The 19,267-nt window shown below is 36.5% G+C and overlaps 1 protein-coding gene across 2 annotated transcripts in view; it reads left to right on the forward strand.

Annotated features, from left to right (window-relative positions):
* kcnk5a (potassium channel, subfamily K, member 5a) overlaps nucleotides 1–3,271 on the forward strand; it is a 74,011-nt gene extending 70,740 nt beyond the window's left edge. Inside the window, exons 4-5 of one of the 2 annotated variants that reach the window (XM_058748741.1) lie at nucleotides 124–292; nucleotides 1,867–3,271. In XM_058748741.1, the coding sequence (XP_058604724.1) occupies nucleotides 124–292; nucleotides 1,867–2,792 (1,095 nt within the window). In that variant the 3' untranslated portion in view covers nucleotides 2,793–3,271. The remainder of the gene's footprint in view (nucleotides 1–123; nucleotides 293–1,866) is intronic. The other variant, XM_058748742.1, reaches the window with a different exon arrangement.
* The last annotated feature ends 15,996 nt before the right edge of the window (nucleotides 3,272–19,267 follow it).

The raw sequence follows: 19,267 nt of genomic DNA on the forward strand, positions 1-19,267 counted from the left end.
GAATATCACTATAATAACAGCTATGAAATGTCTAACTGCATTTTGCTATTTTTCTGTTATAAGGTTGTTAATTGTGTGTGTGTGTGTGTGTGTGTGTGTGTGTGTGTGTGTTTCTTCTTAAAGCGGAAAACACAGTTCACCTGCACAGCTGTCTTTCTGTTATGGGGTGTGTTGGTGCATTTAGTGATTCCTCCATTTGTATTCATGTCTCAAGAGGGCTGGACCTATATTGAGGGCTTGTATTTTTCTTTTGTCACTTTGACAACTATTGGATTTGGTGATCTTGTAGCAGGTGGGTGACTGAGATGTTAAAACTGCTTGCTATGATAGATCCTGTGAGAAAATGTTTCTAGTCACTTATGTTGACTTGACAAAGCCAAAATACTTATCTACTATTTAAGCTTATTGTGGCAGCCAAGGCATCACTGTTATCTCACATGCTTAATTATTTTCTTGTGAAACATCATCTATTATTATCTAATATAATAATAATAATAATAATAATAATAATAATAATAATAATACATTTTACTTAAAACAATTTATTATTTTTATTATTTAAACAACATGCAACATATGTATCAATAGTACATTGTGTAAATGTTTGAATCATGGTAGCAACATGTTAAAACATGCAAGCAATGGGCTACAACATGTTTAAGTCACCATGAAATCAAAATTTAATTTTTACTTTTTATTTTTTTAATGGTATATTGCAATAGTTTATTTAATAAAAGATTTATACGTGCCTTTTTATTTATTTGTTTTTTTAATGCCCTTTAACCAAAATAATTCCCCTCAACATTCTTTAAAATCAAATCTAAGAAGAAACGTTCCCTGACCACAACAGAGAAAACAGTCCATGGTTGGGATGGCTGGGGTCCTTCATTATCTTTCTGCCCGTGGTACAGTTTGTAAAAAAAAAAAATATATATATATATATATATATATATATATATATATATATATATATATATATATATATATATATATATATATATATATATATATATATATATATATATATATATATATATACACGCACGCACGCACACACACATACATACGCACGCACACACACACACACATACATACATACATACATACATATCAATATATCGTACAAACTCAATATACCTCCCAGCCCTAGCTCAGCTGATCGCATCACTCTCTGGAGAGCATGTCTGTCTTGCATTGTGCTGTTCCCAAACCAGGCTACATAGTAAATTTCCCAGTGTTAAATCAACAACGCTTGGTGTACATATGGGAACCCATATGTACACCAAGTGGTGTTGATTTAACACCGGGAAATTTACTGTGTATAATGTTTCTCGTCAGGATGCTCTTAGTAGTGCAGGTTTAAAAGCTCCTGAGTACCTTAGAGGGCAGTTTAAAAATCCTTTTAGCGCCTGAGGTGGAACAGACGCTCTCGGGCCTTCTTCACAAGGGTGTTGATGTTACAGGATTATGTCAGGTCATTAACATAATGTGCTAAATATGTTAGCAACAATGTTTAATTATAACCAATGCCTACCTAGCTAGCTGCCTGATTTTCTTACTGCATTTATATAACTGTCAAACTTTCAACGTTTTTTCAAAAAGATTTGTCAAGCCACCATAAAAGTTTGTCCTGTCAAGCTTTACTTCTCTAGTTATTTTTTAAGATATGCATAAACAGCCATATTAAATTCAACTTTTGGAAGATTCAGTGTCTCCAAGTGTAAAAGTTGTTTCAGTGAAGCATAGATAGCTTATGAGAATTTATGAAAAAGACATATAGGCATATTAGAGTTAATCATAAATGTATACATTTTTGACAGATTTTAATATAATTTGCTAACTATTTTCACTGTCTGTTTTGTTTAGGTGTTGACCCCAATGCTGACTACCCTATTCTGTATCGGTACTTTGTAGAGGTGTGGATTTATCTTGGTCTGGCATGGCTGTCTTTGTTTTTCAATTGGAAGGTGCGCATGGTTGTGGAGGCTCACAAAGCTCTAAAGAAACGCCGTAAAAGGCGCAAACTTTCTCTGGATGAGTTACAGCGCATCAAGGCGAGTCACAAGACCCTACATCTGCCACCAACTCCCAATGATGTCAACATCTTTAGCTTCCTGTCCAAGAAAAAAGAAGATTACAATGACTTAATCAAGCAGATAGGTGTTGACAAGGAAGGAGAAGAACAATGTGTCGGCTTCATCACTGGAAGCAAGAATAAAGCACCAAACCGCTCAAAGAGCTGCAGTGATAGTCATTCCATTAATGGAAATTCCATTCTCAGTCTAGACCGCTCACCTCGACAGAAGCGCCGCTATAGCTTCAGTGATAGAGTTACTGTAGCTCTCTCAAAATCCAAGAGTTACCTTCTTAGCCAAGAAGAATGCCTTCTCATGAATGAAATGCATGGGGAAGGAGAGACAGACACTGACCTAGACTGTATAAGAATGTATAAGAATCAGTTGGACAAGGAGGCAGGAGAGAAACACAAAGGTCAAGAACATGGAGGATGCAGTGATGGCCGGATCACATGGGACTCCAAAAGTTACCAGACCCTCATGTTTCCCAATGCCAACATTACCTTTATTGATGAAGATAATTTGCTAAACAACAACCTGGAGAATGATGATAATGCCTTTATGCCTAAGTTCTCAACTGCTGATGAGACCGATTTCAAAGAGGAACAGGGCTCGGAATCTGAGACCTCTATATTCAACACAGATGGGTCAAACCATGGCCACTCCTATGAACAGCTGGTGGAAGAGTATTCCAAAGAGGACAACACTGACATTTGATTCAGTTTTCTTTCCTAAACCTCATTAAAGTTTTTCTTTCATGAAAAAACGAAATGACGGTGAAAACTATAGTAATATAAGCTTTTACATACAGCCCATTTCCCATTCACTCCTTTCAAATGTGATTTTACATAACTAATTTTTTTTTCTTTTGTTTTTTTCTTTTGTTTTTCTTTATTCGGTGATACAACAGACGTGTCTAAACTACAGGGTTTAAGATTCACTATGAACTGGATCATTAACAATGCATGTTCACTGCATGTTTTTTCCACCATATTGGTGGATTTTTTTCTTTCTTTCTTCTTTAGACAGAAAAAAAAAACTGTCAATTTGCCAAAGCTTAATCCTTATTAGATGCTAAACATATTTTTATTGTCTTCCATTTTAGCCCAAGGTATTTTATTTGGTAACCATGTTAACCAGTTAGATTTTAACTTTTATTTGAAATGTTGTCATGATTTGAATTTTTAATATTGCGATATTTTTTTTTTTTTTTTTTTTTTCTTCAAATCTCTTTTTTTGATGCAGGCATTGTTTTAATGTCCCTAAAATGTTTTGTTAAATCCAATCCAAATATAATCTCAATATTTATCATCTTCTGAACTGTCAATACAATGATAATCCACACTGAAAAACTCTATGGGCAAAGGAAATGGAGGTTGAATTGGCCCAAGATAACAGGAAATCAGCCTAGATAACAGGAAATTATTACAGTGTTAGTTTTATAAACATAGTAATGACTGTTTTGGTGTCTCATGTGTTGACATTATGCTGGTTTCATGTTGACATAAAACCAACATAAAAAAATATATATATATATAATTATAATTAAAACCAATCCAAGTTGTGGTTCCCTTCACTGAGTTTTAGCAGTTTGCTTTCTCACATGGTCTTCTTGCATCATGCTACTGAATGCCTTTTGTGTGTAGAGAGTTGCATACTGAGTCAGTTTTCCTGTTGCAGATGTAATTGTATTTTATAAAAGTGCCCTCTTTTATTAATCTTTTGGATTTCTTTCTTTCTTTTTCTTTTTAAATGAATATTGATTGAACTTACGAATGCATTCTAATTTGCTACTGAATGTATTTTAATATTAATTAGTTTGTCACATGAATTTCCACCAATTTACCTTTCTTCTAATGAGTTTTAGTGTGGTCTTTTGTTCAATCATTCTCCAGTGTACTCTTGACCGAGTATTAGGCTCCTCCTTGTGAGCCTGTGTTGTTGATCTGTGCTACATTTGGTTGAATGTTACATTTCAGTTGAACTTTTGGTGTGTCAGTCTCAGTTGTGTACACAGAGGGTTTCCATGAGCTCAAACTTTGAGCAAAATAGAGGCCTACCCCCATTTTCCTGATTACGCTTTTTCAGAGATCTCTTTAACTCTCTTGAGAGAATGTTGTGTTTCTTAGGTAAACATTGGAAAATAGCCTGTTAGCAGCTGCCACTCTCTTCCTTGTATTCTCTTGTAGCCTCTATTTAATTAGCTATGAGCTAAATTTCACAAATGATTAAAAACATAATTTACATTGCTGGGCAAGGTTAACTAACCTTAGGTTAACCTGTCAAGTCATGGTTTTGTGTTTTGTTCATGTTGCAAACTTTCATAAAGAAAGCACAAACATTTTACCTAAATGATGTGAAGGGTAGAGTGGTTTTGATGGTTTTTCACGTTGTTTTTATTTTGAATTTCCTGTACTTTGTCATGCTGTATTTCCATATGTATTTTAATTATTTTCTGTTAGTGTGGTTTTATTCTGTTCCAGTTAACATTTTCAATTTGAAATAAACATGCAGTTAGGATTACTGACTTTTTCTCTCTCATCTTTTAGCTGTGGTTTCAGAAAGATACTTGTCCTTGTTCAAAGTTAAATTTCATCTGAAGCAATTGTGAAATAATACATAGCTTATTTTGTCAAAATGGTAGTTTTGTATTCGAGTTTAAATTATACTATGTAAATTATATAAATCTGTTTTTGTAAAACTGCACTATATTAACTTTAAAGTATTAAAGTCTCATACTGAAATGTGACCAAATTTGACTTTATTTATCATTTAAGCAGTAATGGCAGTAAAAACATGTCTATCTTGCGTGTTGAGCCATAGTCTCTTCTTTTTTATGGCATTGTGAAGTTATAAACCTTTGTTCGTTCCACGTCGTTACATGCTCACAATTGTTCTCTGTGTGAATTCTATTTCTAAAACACAAAGGGCACTCATTCAGACTTGATTTTGATCATAAGGACAGGATGTTAAAATAGGGATATGTGTTTGTTTGTGTGATACAGCATCTAAGGATTTGATCACTGCCTTTCAATGCAGGAAAAGTGCTGGGCTGACGGTGTCCTGAATTTTTATCTCATTACTCATATGCTGAAAAAAACTCAGATTAGAGCTTGCATTCCAGCAATACAGTGTGAGGCTACTAGAATTTTGTTCACATGTGCCAAACTGAATAACATGAACTCCTTGTGACCTTACTATAAATACACTTCTTTGAGCCCAAAGGCCAGTGTTGCTTAAAATGATCCAGTCCTTGTGAGACTCCGCCCTCTTTAGCCTACCATTTCAAACATACTATTATTTTCTCACTAAAAACTATGAGGTAGTTATTTTCTTAAGTAACAAGTTGTAACTTTAAAAGCTGGAAATAATTGCATTGTATCACGTCAATTCCATCAGAAACATGCCAGCATTGTAATATGAGGCCATACAACTTTTCTGCTGAATTGTAAAACAGACATTCTTGATAAAGACACTCCTTAGAAGTGATAAAGGTTCACAAACAGGGTGATAAAAAGGTTTATTATTTTACATGGAATGATAAATTGTACCTCAAGGAAACATAAAAGTACAAATAAAAGGTGTAAAATTCTACTGTCAGACAAGATCTTTGGTAAATAGAATAGTAACTCCTTTTTTTCTAGAGCATAAATGTCCAATAGTGTTTTACAACTGACCTGAGCGCAAAATACAAAAAATTAAACCATGCTTTGAGGTTCCTAGACAAATGAATATGCAACATACATAGCCTAGTCAAAGTAATATTAAGGTAATATTACATAACTATTATAATATAATACAGGAAATGATCTATCATTCATTAAAATATATATTTTTTTAAAATAGGATAACATTTTGAGCAACAAAGTCAGAGATTAAGAATAATTATAAATTTACTGTTATGTCATTAATGCCAAACATTAATCAATAAATCAGAAATTAGAATAATACCAATCAAATTAAACCAATAAGAAAATCCATCTTAGCACTGCATGGTTGGCACACTCCTCCTTGGAACAAATGTCACACAGCCCTATCACTTCACCATCAAGGGAAAAGCTTGCCGCTGCTTCAAAATGCTAGGACATATTTCTCATTACTTACAGTTGAGGTCAAAAGTTTACATCCCCCTCTCAGAATCTGCAAAATGTTAATTATTTTTTACCAAAATACGAGGGATCATACAAAATCCCTCATGTTATTGTTTATTTAGTACTGACTTGAATAATATATTTCACATAAAAGATGTTTACATAGTCCACAAGAGAAAATAATAGTTGAATTTATAAAAATGACCCTGTTCAAAAGTTTACATCCCCTTGATTCTTAATACTGAGTTCTTACCTGAATGATCAACAGCTTTTTTTTTTTTTTATTATTATTTCATGACAATTGTTCATGAGTCCATTGTTTGTCCTGAACAGTTAAACTGTCTGCTGTTCTTCAGAAAAAAAATTAAATAAAATCCTTCAGTTACCATTTTTCATATTTTGCCTAAATATCGTATTTTTTCCATTCAGTACTGCCCTTCAGATGCTACCGAAGATAGTTACATGTTTCCAAGAAGACAACATTTCTGGAGCATCAGTGAGCATTTGAACCTTCTGTAATGGTTTAATATGAGTCCCTTGGTGTGAAAATGTCACAATCTCTGGCTGGAGTGCCCTTGAGCTTCGCTAGAGGGCACTCCACTCCAGACTCTTGCCACTTTACCCAGGGCTCCATTTCTCATAATCTTATGCACAGATCAATCATCATGAATCATCACATGTCTCTCATCGGATCTCGTCATCAGTTCACAGCTGTCTCACATTAGAAGGACTTTAAAAGTAGCACACACTCTCTAGCTGCGTCCTAATTCAAAGACTGCATCCTTTGGAGGACGCGGCCGACCCGGACTTCGAAGGATTCTCTAGTTCCTGGTTGTGCCAGCAGGTGTTCTCGATCGCCGCTCCTGTCGCGTAGCAACGGTGCGAGAAGACAGCTTTCATAGATGTTATTTGTTAATGAAAATGAAAATAAATGGAGCCTGATTGTTCATTTTTAACTTGACCGAATTACACCTTGTAAGTGTATTTGTTATGCAAATGTAAGTATTGGGTTTCGACTTGCTTGAATATTGTAATGACATGAAAAAATATAAAATATAAGCTGTTAAATGTTGACTTATATCTTGCCAAAATTAGATTTTATGTAGTTTATTGTATTATTCATTCATATGAACATATTTAAACAGGTTTTTAATCCTGTTTAGTTTTATGCAGTTGAATATAAAAGTCTTACAAACGTTAATGCCGCTCGTCAACGGCAGCTGTCACAGTTGCTAGGCAACAAGACCGGTCCTAGTCCTTCAGACGCAGCTGTAGTTAGCAACTATGTGTTAATATTCTAGCAATAAACTTTGTTCGTTTCATTTGCAAAATGACAAAGTGGTGGAATGTAACGAAATACATTCCTTGTATTCACATACAAATGAGAAGTACAGAGTTTTTTTGGGGGGTTTTTTCCCTCACGACCGCAACACTACAAAAACATGGGGCCTCCGCTTACAAAAATGTCCTGTGGTATTCCTGTGGTACTGCAGCAGTACTACATAAATTTACCACACAACAAATGAGCAGAGCTTAATATGACAGGATTACCACAGCACTTTCTGTTGTACAGTATCACAAGAATTTACCATTAGACGCCGTATGTGGTTTTTGTGTTGTAATTCCAACACAAGCTAAATATGACAGGATTACCACAGCACTTTCTCTGTTGTACAGTATCACAAGAATTTACCATTAGATGTTGTATGTGGTTTTTGTGTTGTTTTTGTGTTGTAATTCCAATACAGCTAAATATGACAGGATTATGATAGCACTTTCTCTGTTGTACAGTATCACAAGAATTTACTATTAGATGCCGTATGTAGTTTTTCTGTTGTTTTTGTGTGGTAATTCCAACACAAACTAAATATGACAGGATTACCACAGCACTTTCTATACAGCATGAATTTACTACAGAAAATACAATGTGTTGTATTTGAATGGTATATGTATTGTTTCTGTGTGATATTTCTAAAACAATGACATCTAGCTGACAGAAATAATGCAGGTGAGTGCAGTATATCAAATAAAGTAATGTGATATTTTTAAGGTTACTATCTGAATTAATATATGATAAAAATGCCAAGCTGTAATCAACTGCTAAAGTATTTTTACAATATAAGCAATTGTCTGATCTCACTTTATCATAATTGAAAATTTTATTAAACTACAAAAATTAATTCCCTAGATAGAACATTCTCACAAAAATTTTCGCTTTATGATTTAAATTTAATTTATGACAAATGTGTTATATTGTAAGTGTAACATCTATAATGTAATGACAACATCAGTATTTCTAAGGTATGAAATATATTCCAGTATGTATTGTGTGTTATATACTATATGTATATATGTGTGTGTGTGTGCGCGCGTGTGTGTATAGTACACAAAATAATCAATTATTATAATTATACACATTAACGTAATAACATTAATAATTATATTATGCACACACAGGCATTTACGCTTGCTGCCCATTTCCATGGCAATGGTGAAGCTCAGACTTTGGCGCACTTTTGGATTTTGAACCGTGACGTCAAGCCGTTCTCAACCGCCAACCGCGAACCAGTTTGTAAAATGTTGCGTTTCTGATTATTTTATTCTTTCGAAGAAAACGCAGTCGAAACAGGTCTATCGAGTTACACTGAAGACACGCACATTCACGACGAAACATTAATTAAGGAAAAATGGTATTTCTCCGAGGAAGTAATCGTCACCCAGCTAACACAGTTACGTCGTGACGACATAACTGGACCGGACCATATGTCGCAGCGACGTACCAAATAATAACGGTCACGCTAGCGATTTTTAAAATTAATATTTACGCCTTAATGCGTTTTCAGCCATTTCTCTGAGGGGAAATGTTAAAGCGGATTATTATAGTGAAGTCCTAACTGCTTTTTCGCCGTGTTTTTCACTCTTTTACAGGCTGCCAGAAAGAATCCGTCTCTATACGGTGAGCTATTGTTACTGTTGCTTTTTGAACTACAAATTGAGTTTTAAGCATGTCATTTTATATATACAGTATTTGTTAACTAGATTAAAAAGTTCGTCGAGACAAACTTTAGGTTGGCTTGAGAAAGCCTAGCCTGAATGTTTAAAGCAGTTGTGAAAGCTTGAAGTTTAAAGGTTTTCAGTTTGAAATAGGCTAGTTAAGTGTTCATTTACTAGTTTTTAAAAGTTAAAAACCAGAAAAAGGTTGATAGCATGATTAGCATGTTATTAGCATGATTAGCAAGTGACTAGCATGTTGCTACCATGATTAGCATGTTGCTAGCATGTTGCAAGCATGATTAGCAAGTGACTAGCATGTCGCTAGCATGTTTCTAACTTGATTAGCATGTTACTAGCATGTCGCTAGCATGTTTCTAACATGATTAGCATGTTACTAGCATGTTGCTTGCATGATTAGCAAGTGACTAGCATGTCGCTAGCATGTTTCTAACTTGATTAGTATGTTACTAGCATGTCGCTAGCATGTTTCTAACATGATTAGCATGTTACTAGCATGTTGCTAGCATGATTAGCAAGTGACTAGCATCTTGCTAGCATGAGTAGCATGTCGCTAGCATGTTTCTAACATGATTAGCATGTTACTAACATGTTACTAGCATGACTAGCAAGTGACTAGCATGTCGCTAGCATGTTTCTAACATGATTAGCATGTTACTAGCATGTTGCTAGCATGATTAGCAAGTGACTAGCATCTTGCTAGCATGACTAGCATCTTGCTAACATGACTAGCATGTGACTAGCATGTCGCTAGCATGTTTCTAACATGATTAGCATGTTACTAGCATCTTGCTAGCATGACTAGCAGGTGACTAGCATGTCGCTAGCATGTTTCTAACATGATTAGCATGTTACTAGCATGTTGCTAGCATGATTAGCAAGTGACTAGCATGTCGCTAGCATGTTTCTAACATGATTAGCATGCTACTAACATGTTACTAGCATGACTAGCAAGTGACTAGCATGTCGCTAGCATGTTTCTAACATGATTAGCATGTTACTAGTATGTTGCTAGCATGACTAACAAGTGACTAGCATGTCGCTAGAATGTTTCTAACATGATTAGCATGCTACTAGCATGTCGCTAGCATGTTTCTAATATGATTAGCATGTTACTAGCATCTTGCTAGCATGACTAGCAGGTGACTAGCATGTTTCTAACATGATTAGCATGTTACTAGCATGTTGCTAGCATGACTAGCAAGTGACTTGCATGTCGCAAGCATGTCGCTAGCATGTTACTAGCATGTTGCTAGCATGACTAGCAAGTGACTAGCATGTCGCTAGGATGTTTCTAACATGATTAGTATGCTGCTAGGATAGATAGAAAGATTAGAAATATTAGATAGATGAGTTTGAATGGATTAGAAATAGTACATAGAAGGAAAGCTTGATTGAGTCTCAAAGATTCTGGGGGTTTAAAAGTTGTATTTTGACAGTTGGAGTTTGAATTGTCTTGGCTCATTTGAACATTCCGTAATGGTAAATCAATGGGATTTTATAATTTTTAATCTTCAGTTTTATGAAACCTATAAATCCAATCAGTTAGAAAAGATATAGCACACTAAGTGAGATCAGTCTGAACAGCTGGGCTGAGTTTGGTGATTCTAGCTTGAAAGCTCTAGGAGGAGATGCATTCAGAAATTTAGTCTAAGAAGAATAATAATAACTAGATTAAAAAGTTTGTCGAGACAAACTTTAGGTTGGCTTGAGAAAGCCTAGCCTGAATGTTTAAAGCAGTTGTGAAAGCTTGAAGTTTAAAGGTTTTCAGTTTGCAATAGGCTAGTTAAGTGTTCATTTACTAGTTTTTAAAAGTTAAAAACCAGAAAAAGGTTGATAGCATGATTAGCATGTTATTAGCATGATTAGCAAGTGACTAGCATGTTGCTAGCATGATTAGCATGTTACTAGCATGTTGCTTGCATGATTAGCAAGTGACTAGCATGTCGCTAGCATGTTTCTAACTTGATTAGTATGTTACTAGCATGTCGCTAGCATGTTTCTAACATGATTAGCATGTTACTAGCATGTTGCTAGCATGATTAGCAAGTGACTAGCATCTTGCTAGCATGACTAGCAAGTGACTAGCATGTCGCTAGCATGTTTCTAACATGATTAGCATGTCACTAGCATGTTTTGCTAGCATGATTAGCATGTTACTAGCATGTTGCTAGCATAATTAGCATGTCGCTAGCATGTTTATAACATGATTAGTATGTTACTAGCATGTTGCTTGCATGATTAGCAAGTGACTAGCATGTCGCTAGCATGTTTCTAACTTGATTAGTATGTTACTAGCATGTCGCTAGCATGTTTCTAACATGATTAGCATGTTACTATCATGTTGCTAGCATGATTAGCAAGTGACTAGCATCTTGCTAGCATGAGTAGCATGTCGCTAGCATGTTTCTAACATGACTAGCATCTTGCTAGCATGACTAGCAAGTGACTAGCATGTCGCTAGCATGTTTCTAACATGATTAGCATGTTACTAGCATGTTGCTAGCATAATTAGCATGTGACTAGCATGTCGCTAGCATGTGACTAGCATTTCGCTAGCATGTTTCTAACATGATTAGCATGTTACTAGCATGTTGCTAGCATAATTAGCATGTGACTAGCATGTCGCTAGCATGTGACTAGCATTTCGCTAGCATGTTTCTAACATGATTAGCATTTTACTAGCATGTTGCTAGCATGATTAGCAAGTGACTAGCATCTTGCTAACATGACTAGCATGTGACTAGCATGTCGCTAGCATGTTTCTAGCATGGTTAGTATGTTGCTAGGATAGATAGAAAGAATAGAAATATTAGATAGATGAGTTTGAATGGATTAGAAATAGTACATAGAAGGGAAGCTTGATTGAGTCTCAAAGGATTCTGGGAGTTTAAAATTTTTTTTTTTTTTGACAGTTGGAGTTTGAATTGTCTTGGCTCATTTGAACATTCCGTAATGGTAAGTCAATGGGATTTTATTATTTTTAATCTTCAGTTTTATGAAAACGATAAATCCAATCAGTTAGAAAAGATATAGCACACTGCAAGTGAGATCAGTCTGAACAGCTGCGCTGAGTTTGGTGATTCTAGCTTGAAAGCTCTAGGAGGAGATGCATTCATAAATTTAGTCTAAGAAGAATAATAATAACTAGATAGAAAAGTTTGTCGAGACAAACTTTAAGTTGGCTTGAGAAAGATGGACCAGAAAGTTAGAAAAGTTTAAAAAGTTTAAAAAAAGTTTAAGAACTTTAAAAAGTTTAAGTTTGAAAAATGTTAAACGTTTTAAGTTTGATGGGTTTCAGTCTGAAATAGTTTGAAGTTTAAAGTAGTTTTAAAAGCTTAAAGTTTGACACATAGATAGATAGATAGATAGATAGATAGATAAAAGTCAGATAATAGATAGATAGATAAGAAACATTAGATAGATGAGTTTGAATGGATTAGAAATAGTATTGGGGTCAGTATGACCCCAATCAACTTTCTTTAGTTAAAAAATGTTTCCCTTCATCTCAATGGAATAAGATTTTGTGACTTTTCAACATTTTCTAGCTGTATTCACATAAAAAAAATAAAATAAAAAAAAAAGGGTCTTGATTCGGTTGTTCTGAAGGTATGTTTTTTTTTTTTTTACTAATATGGTCTTTGGGGTCAGTATGACCCCAATTGAAAATGAATGGGAAATACGAAAAAATCTATATATATTTTTTTAATTTGTCAAAAAATAATAATAAATCCAGCATAGGTCTGAAAATTTTCACACAGAAATGAAAGCCTGGTACTAGATCACAAACGCAATGTAGAAAAGACGTGCGCACACACATGTGTGACTGCAACAAAGAGCATTTTTATAGAAATTGGCAAATAAAATCAATAAATTCTGCATAAATCTGAAAATGTCCACACAACAAAATTAAAGCCTGATACTAGAGCACAAATGCAATGTGGAACGAGCATACTCACTCACGTACGTACACACACACTCTCTTACACACATACCCGCCATTCATATCTGCTTATTGCAGTTGTTTTTTAGTTTAGTTTTTTTTTCGTTTTGATTTTATTTACATTTATGTAAAAAAAATAATTTATTTTATTTTACTTTTTGGATTGAAATAAATAAGTACCTGCAATCAAGTTTTAGTCACAACTTGTGTGGCATTTCTGCAAATTTATGTGGCATTATTGCAAAAGCGAGCACTTATACAGTTTTTAATGTATTTTATAATGTTTAAATATATAATTACAAAATATATATCATAAAAGTTGTGTATTTTATAATGTTTAAATATATAATTACCAAATATATATCAGAAAAGCCTGAAATATAGAAATATTTCTCAAGCCAACTTAATAACTAGAATGTACATTTCCTGAAGAAAATGTGAGTGGTGCTTGCAGTGGCAAAACTCGGCGCTGGGCAGATACTACAGTGTTCTGCGATTGTAGAGAGCCAACTCCCATGTCTGTACAATGTTGTGGAGCTGAGATATGGCTTTACGTTGCTATATGGTTGCTAGGGTTCTCTATGTGGTTGCTAGGTGTAGATACACAGTTACCATGGTGATACTTACAGACTGGTTTCTCAGCCAAAACAAAAGAGGCCACCCCATATCTATACCACTTTCTGGTTCTGACATATGGCTTATTCATGTGTTTGTACGGTTGTTAGGTACTCTATATGGTTGCTAGGGTGTGCTTATACATTTTATGGGATGATATTTAAAGATAATTTGCCAGTCTGAGTCAAAAAGCCCTACTCCACATTTCTACAATATTTTGGTGCTGAGAATTGTTAATGTTATTATGCAGTTGCTAGGGTGCTTAAAGTAGTTGCTAGGGCATGGCTATAAAGTTGTTATGTCACTAGTTATTGGCTGCTTGATAGGCCAAGTCAAATGAGCCCACCCCAAGCCTCTGTGACTTCCTGATCCAAAGATATGATCTCACAAATTTGATATCCAATGTTAAGCCTATGGAATTTTTTACCCAAATCTTTCGTATTCTGTACGATCATCGCCCGATCACTTAGAAAAGATATAGCACACCTCTCCTCAATGAGCCGGTCGATTAGACACCTCATTCATGGGTCTCTGACGAACTTTGTAGGAGGAGTAGCGTACAAAGTTTTGTCTGGGCGAATAGTAATAATAATACTAGAATGTACATTTCCTGAAGAAAATGTGAGTGGTGCTTGCAGTGGCAAAACTCAGCGCTGGGCAGATACTACAGTGTTCTGCGCGATTGTAGAGAGCCAACTCCCATGTCTGTATGATTTTGTGGAGCTGAGATATGGCTTATTTCTTGTGTTTGTACGGTTGTTAGGGTACTCTATATGGTTGCTAGGTGTGCTCTACATTTTATGGAATGATATTTAAAGATTATTTGCCAGTCTGAGTCAAAAGCCCAACTCCACATTTCTACAATATTGTGGTGCTGAAAATTGTTTGTAATGTCCTTTACGGTTGCTAGGGTGCTTAAGTGGTTGCTAGGATGTGACTATGAAGTTGTTATGTCACTACTTATTGGCTGCTTGATAGGCCAAGTCAAATGAGCCCACCCCAAGCCTCTGTGACTTTCTGATCCAAAGATATGATCTCACAAATTTTATGCCAATGTTAAGTCTATGGGATTTTTTGCCCAAATTTTCCACATGCTGTACGATCATCGACGCCCGATCGCTTAGAAAAGATATAACACACCTCTCCTCAATGAGCGGTCAATTTGACACCTCATTCATGGGTCTATGACAAAAGGTGCAGGAGGAGTAGCGTGCAGAAGTTTTGTCTGGGCGAATAGTAATAATAATACTAGAATGTACATTTCCTGAAGAAAATGTGAGTGGTGCTTGCAGTGGCAAAACTCGGCTCTGGGCAGATACTACAGTGTTCTGCGCTATTGTAGAGAGCCAACTCATGTCTGTATGATGTTGTGGAGCTGAGATATGGCTTCTTTATGTTGCTACACGGTTGCTAGGGTTCTCTATGTGGTTGCTAGGTGTAGCTGCACAGTCGCCATGGTGATACTTACAGACTGGTTTTTCAGCCCGAACAAAAGAGGCCACGCTGATATCTATACCACTTTCTGGTGCTGAGAAATTGCTTATTCATGTGTTTGTTCAGTTGCTAAGGTACTCTAAATGGTAGCTATGGTGTGGCCACAGTTTAGATAGATAGATGAGTTTGATGGGATGGTATTTAAAGACTATTTGACAGTCTGAATGCACTGAGCCCAACGCCATGTTTCTACAATGTTTTGGTGCTGGAAAATTGTTTGTAATGTCCTTTATGGTTGCTAGGGTGCTGTAAGTGGTTGCTAGGGCATAGCTATGAAGTTGTCATGTCAGTACTTATTGGCTGCTTGATAAGCCGAGTCAAAAGAACCCTCCCCCAAGTCTCTGTGACCTCCTGATCCAAAGATATAATCTCACTAATTTTGTGCCAATGTTAAGTCTATGGGAGTTTTTCGCCCAAATTTTTTCATCCATCAGACGAACATCGTACACTCAATTACTTATAAAACATATAGCACACCTCTATAACTGGGAGGTTACTAAGCGTATTGCTAAGCGGTTGGTAGTTGTCACACATCATTACTATGTAGATTTATAGTTATTCGTATGTTCTTAGTCTGATTTAACACTTAGCTAATCACTATTAGCATGTAGCTATTCACTGCTAGCATGTGTAGCATGCGTGAGGGAAGTCCTGTTTGCGATCACGAGTCAAAAGAGCAAAACCTGCATGTTTATATGACACTTTTATCCAAAGATATCCTTTTTGATCCGTTTTCAATGGAGGTCTATGGGGTGGTTGCTAGGGTGTGGCTATGAAGGTCATAGGTCATTACTTATTGGTTACTTAAAAGAGGAGTCAAATGAGTGTGTGTGAGTTACAGAGAGAGAGAGAGAATGGTTCTAATGGCCTGTGTGTGTGTGTGTGTGTGTGTGTGTGTGTGTGTGTGTGTGAGTTACAGAGAGAGAGAGAGAACTCTAAGGGCCTGCGTGTGTGTGTGTGTGTGTGTGTGTGTGTGTGTAGAGAGAGTTACAGAGAGAGAGAGAACTCTAAGGGCCTGTGTGTGTGTGTGTGTGTGTGTGTGTGTGAGAGAGTTACAGAGAGAGAGAGAGAACTCTAAGGGCCTGTGTGTGTGTGTGTGTGTGTGTGTGTGTGTGTGTGAGAGAGTTACAGAGAGAGAGAGAAGCCAGAAGAAGGCCAGGTCTCAGAAGCAGATACCAGTTCAGTTACGGAGGAGAAGTCCTCGAGCACAGCGGCAGCTACACTTACCTGGGCATCGAGATCTCTGCATCAGGGGCTTCGGTCTGGCTGTGAAGGCCTTGAATGAGACGCCGGAGGGCATTTTATGCCATCAAATCACGGTTTGGCCAATTAAAACATGGATCAAATTATATCACGCAATCATTAAACAAATTCTACTGTATGGGAGTGAAATTTGGGGACCAATAATACATTTTAAAATTGGGATAAAACTTCAATAGAAAAACTACAACTAGAATTTATCAAAACATTTTAGGGGTCCATAGAGGTACGTCCAATGATGCCTGCAGAGCTGAATTAGGCTTATACCCACTGAACATTGAGATCCAGAAGAGATGTGTTCAGTTCTGGCATCACCTCCATCGATCTGATCCTGATTCAGTGCCAATGAAACCTCAGCAGAACCTCATCCTCTAAACACGCCGCTCTTCAGCTCGTCCATAAAACCCAGCTCCTCACTGACTACAGCTACAACCCCAAAGCCATTATTAAAGAAATTGATAAAAATCTGAAAGACACTCATGATGAATCTCAAAAATACACTTTGACCTTCATAATAAACTCCAATGCTGCTCAACCTAAACAGAACCACTAGATTTGCCAATTATTTATTGATTAGACCATTCAAAGAAAGACAAATCCTCTCCAAATACAGATGAAGTAACCATGATTTAGAAATAGAGAGAGGAAGACATAGACAAACATGGACAGAGCGAGAGCAGAGGATCTGTAGACACTGTGATCTACAGCAGATAGAGAACGAGAAACACTTTCTGCTGATGTGTCCTAAATATCACAATGTGAGGGAAATATTTGCCCAGATTTGAAGCATTGATTCCATGATTTACTGAACTTAGTGATACTGAGAAAATGTTCTTACTGGAGAAGATGATAACACAGCTGCACTCACTGCTAAATATGCATTAACCATTCACAATGTTAGATGATAAACATGATTAACTGACTTATTTTATCTTTTCATTTATTTAGATGGATTTTATTTATTATTATCTATGTTGTTGTTATATATATATATATATGTTAATGCTTTGGCAACATTGTGCTACACAGTCATGCTAATAAAGCTGAATTGAATTGAATTTAATTGAGAGAATCTAAGGGCCTGCGTGTGTGTGTGTGTGTGTGTGTGTGTGTGTGAGTTACAGAGAGAGAGAGAAGGCTCTAAGGGCCTGTGTGTGTGTGTGTGTGTGTGTGTGTGTGTGTGTGTGAGTTACAGAGAGAGAGAGAGAAGGGCTCTAAGGGCCTGCTTGTGTGTGTGTGTGAGAAAGTGACAGTTGAGATTCAAATTCACGAACATTCCACCATTGTAAGTCAATGGGATTTTTGCCCGCCGTCCGCTGTGTGAACATCGAGGTCCGATCGCTTAAAAAGATATAGCATATCTCCTCAATGAGCCGGTCGATTAGACACTTTCATGGGTCTGTGACAAACGGTGCAGGAGGAGTAGCGAATCAAATTTTTGTCCAGAAGAAGAATAAGAAGAAGAATAATAACTAGAATGTACATTTCCTGAAGAAAATGTGAGTGGTGCTTGCAGTGGCAAAATTCGCAGGGCAGATACTACAGTGTTCTGCGATTGTAGAGAGCCAACTCCCATGTCTGTATGATGTTGTGGAGCTGAGATATGGCTTATTTATGTTGCTAGGGTTCTCTATGTGGTTGCTAGGGTGTAGCTGCACAGTCGCCGTGGTGATACTTACAGACAGGTTTTTCAGCCCAACAAAAGAGGCCACGCCGATATCAATACCACTTTCTGGTGCTGAGAAATTGCTTATTCATGAGTTTGTTCAGTTGCTAAGGTACTCTAAATGGTAGCTATGGTGTGGCCATACAGTTTATGGCATGATATTTAAAGACTATTTGACAGTCTAAATCAACAGAGCCCAACCCCATGTTTCTACAATGTTTTGGTGCTGAAAAATAGTTTGTTAATGTCTTTACGGTTGCTAGGGTGCTGTAAGTGGTTGCTAGGGCATAGCTATGAAGTTGTCATGTCAGTACTTATTGGCTGCTTGATAGGCCGAGTCAAAAGAGCCTCCCCAAGTCTCTGTGACCTCCTGATCCAAAGATATAATCTCACTAATTTTGTGCCAATGTTAAGTCTATGGGACTTTATAATTTTTTCATCCATCAGATAACATCGTACACTCAATTACTTATAAAGATATAGCACACCTCTATAACTGGGAGGTTACTAAGCGCATTGCTAAGCGGTTGGTAGTTGTCACACATCATTACTATGTAGATTTATAGAGTTATTCGTATGTTCTTAGTCTGATTTAACACTTAGCTAATCACTATTAGCATGTAGCTATTCACTGCTAGCATGTGTAGCATGCAGGGAAGTCCTGTTTGATCACGAGTCAAAAGAGCAAAACCTGCATGTTTATATGACACTTTTATCCAAAGATATCCCTTTGATCTGTTTTCAATGGAGTCTATGGGTGGTTGCTAGGGTGCTGTAAGTGGTTGCTAGGGTGTGGCTATGAAGGTCATAGGTCATTACTTATTGGTTACTTAAAAGAGGAGTCAAATGAGTGTGTGAGTTACAGAGAGAGAGAGAGAACGGGGCCTGCTTGTGTGTGTGTGTGTGTGTGTGTGTGTGAGAGTGACAGTTGAGATTCAAATTCACGAACATTCCACCATTGTAAGTCAATGGGATTTTTGCCCGCTGCCAGAACATCGAGGTCCGATCGCTTAGAAAGATATAGCACATCTCCTCAATGAGCCGGTCGATTTGACACCTCATTCATGGGTCTGTGACAAACGGTGCAGGAGGAGTAGCGAATCAAATTTTT

The sequence above is a fragment of the Onychostoma macrolepis genome, chromosome 17 (genome assembly GCF_012432095.1).
Source record: "Onychostoma macrolepis isolate SWU-2019 chromosome 17, ASM1243209v1, whole genome shotgun sequence".
Classification (NCBI taxonomy): domain Eukaryota; kingdom Metazoa; phylum Chordata; class Actinopteri; order Cypriniformes; family Cyprinidae; genus Onychostoma; species Onychostoma macrolepis.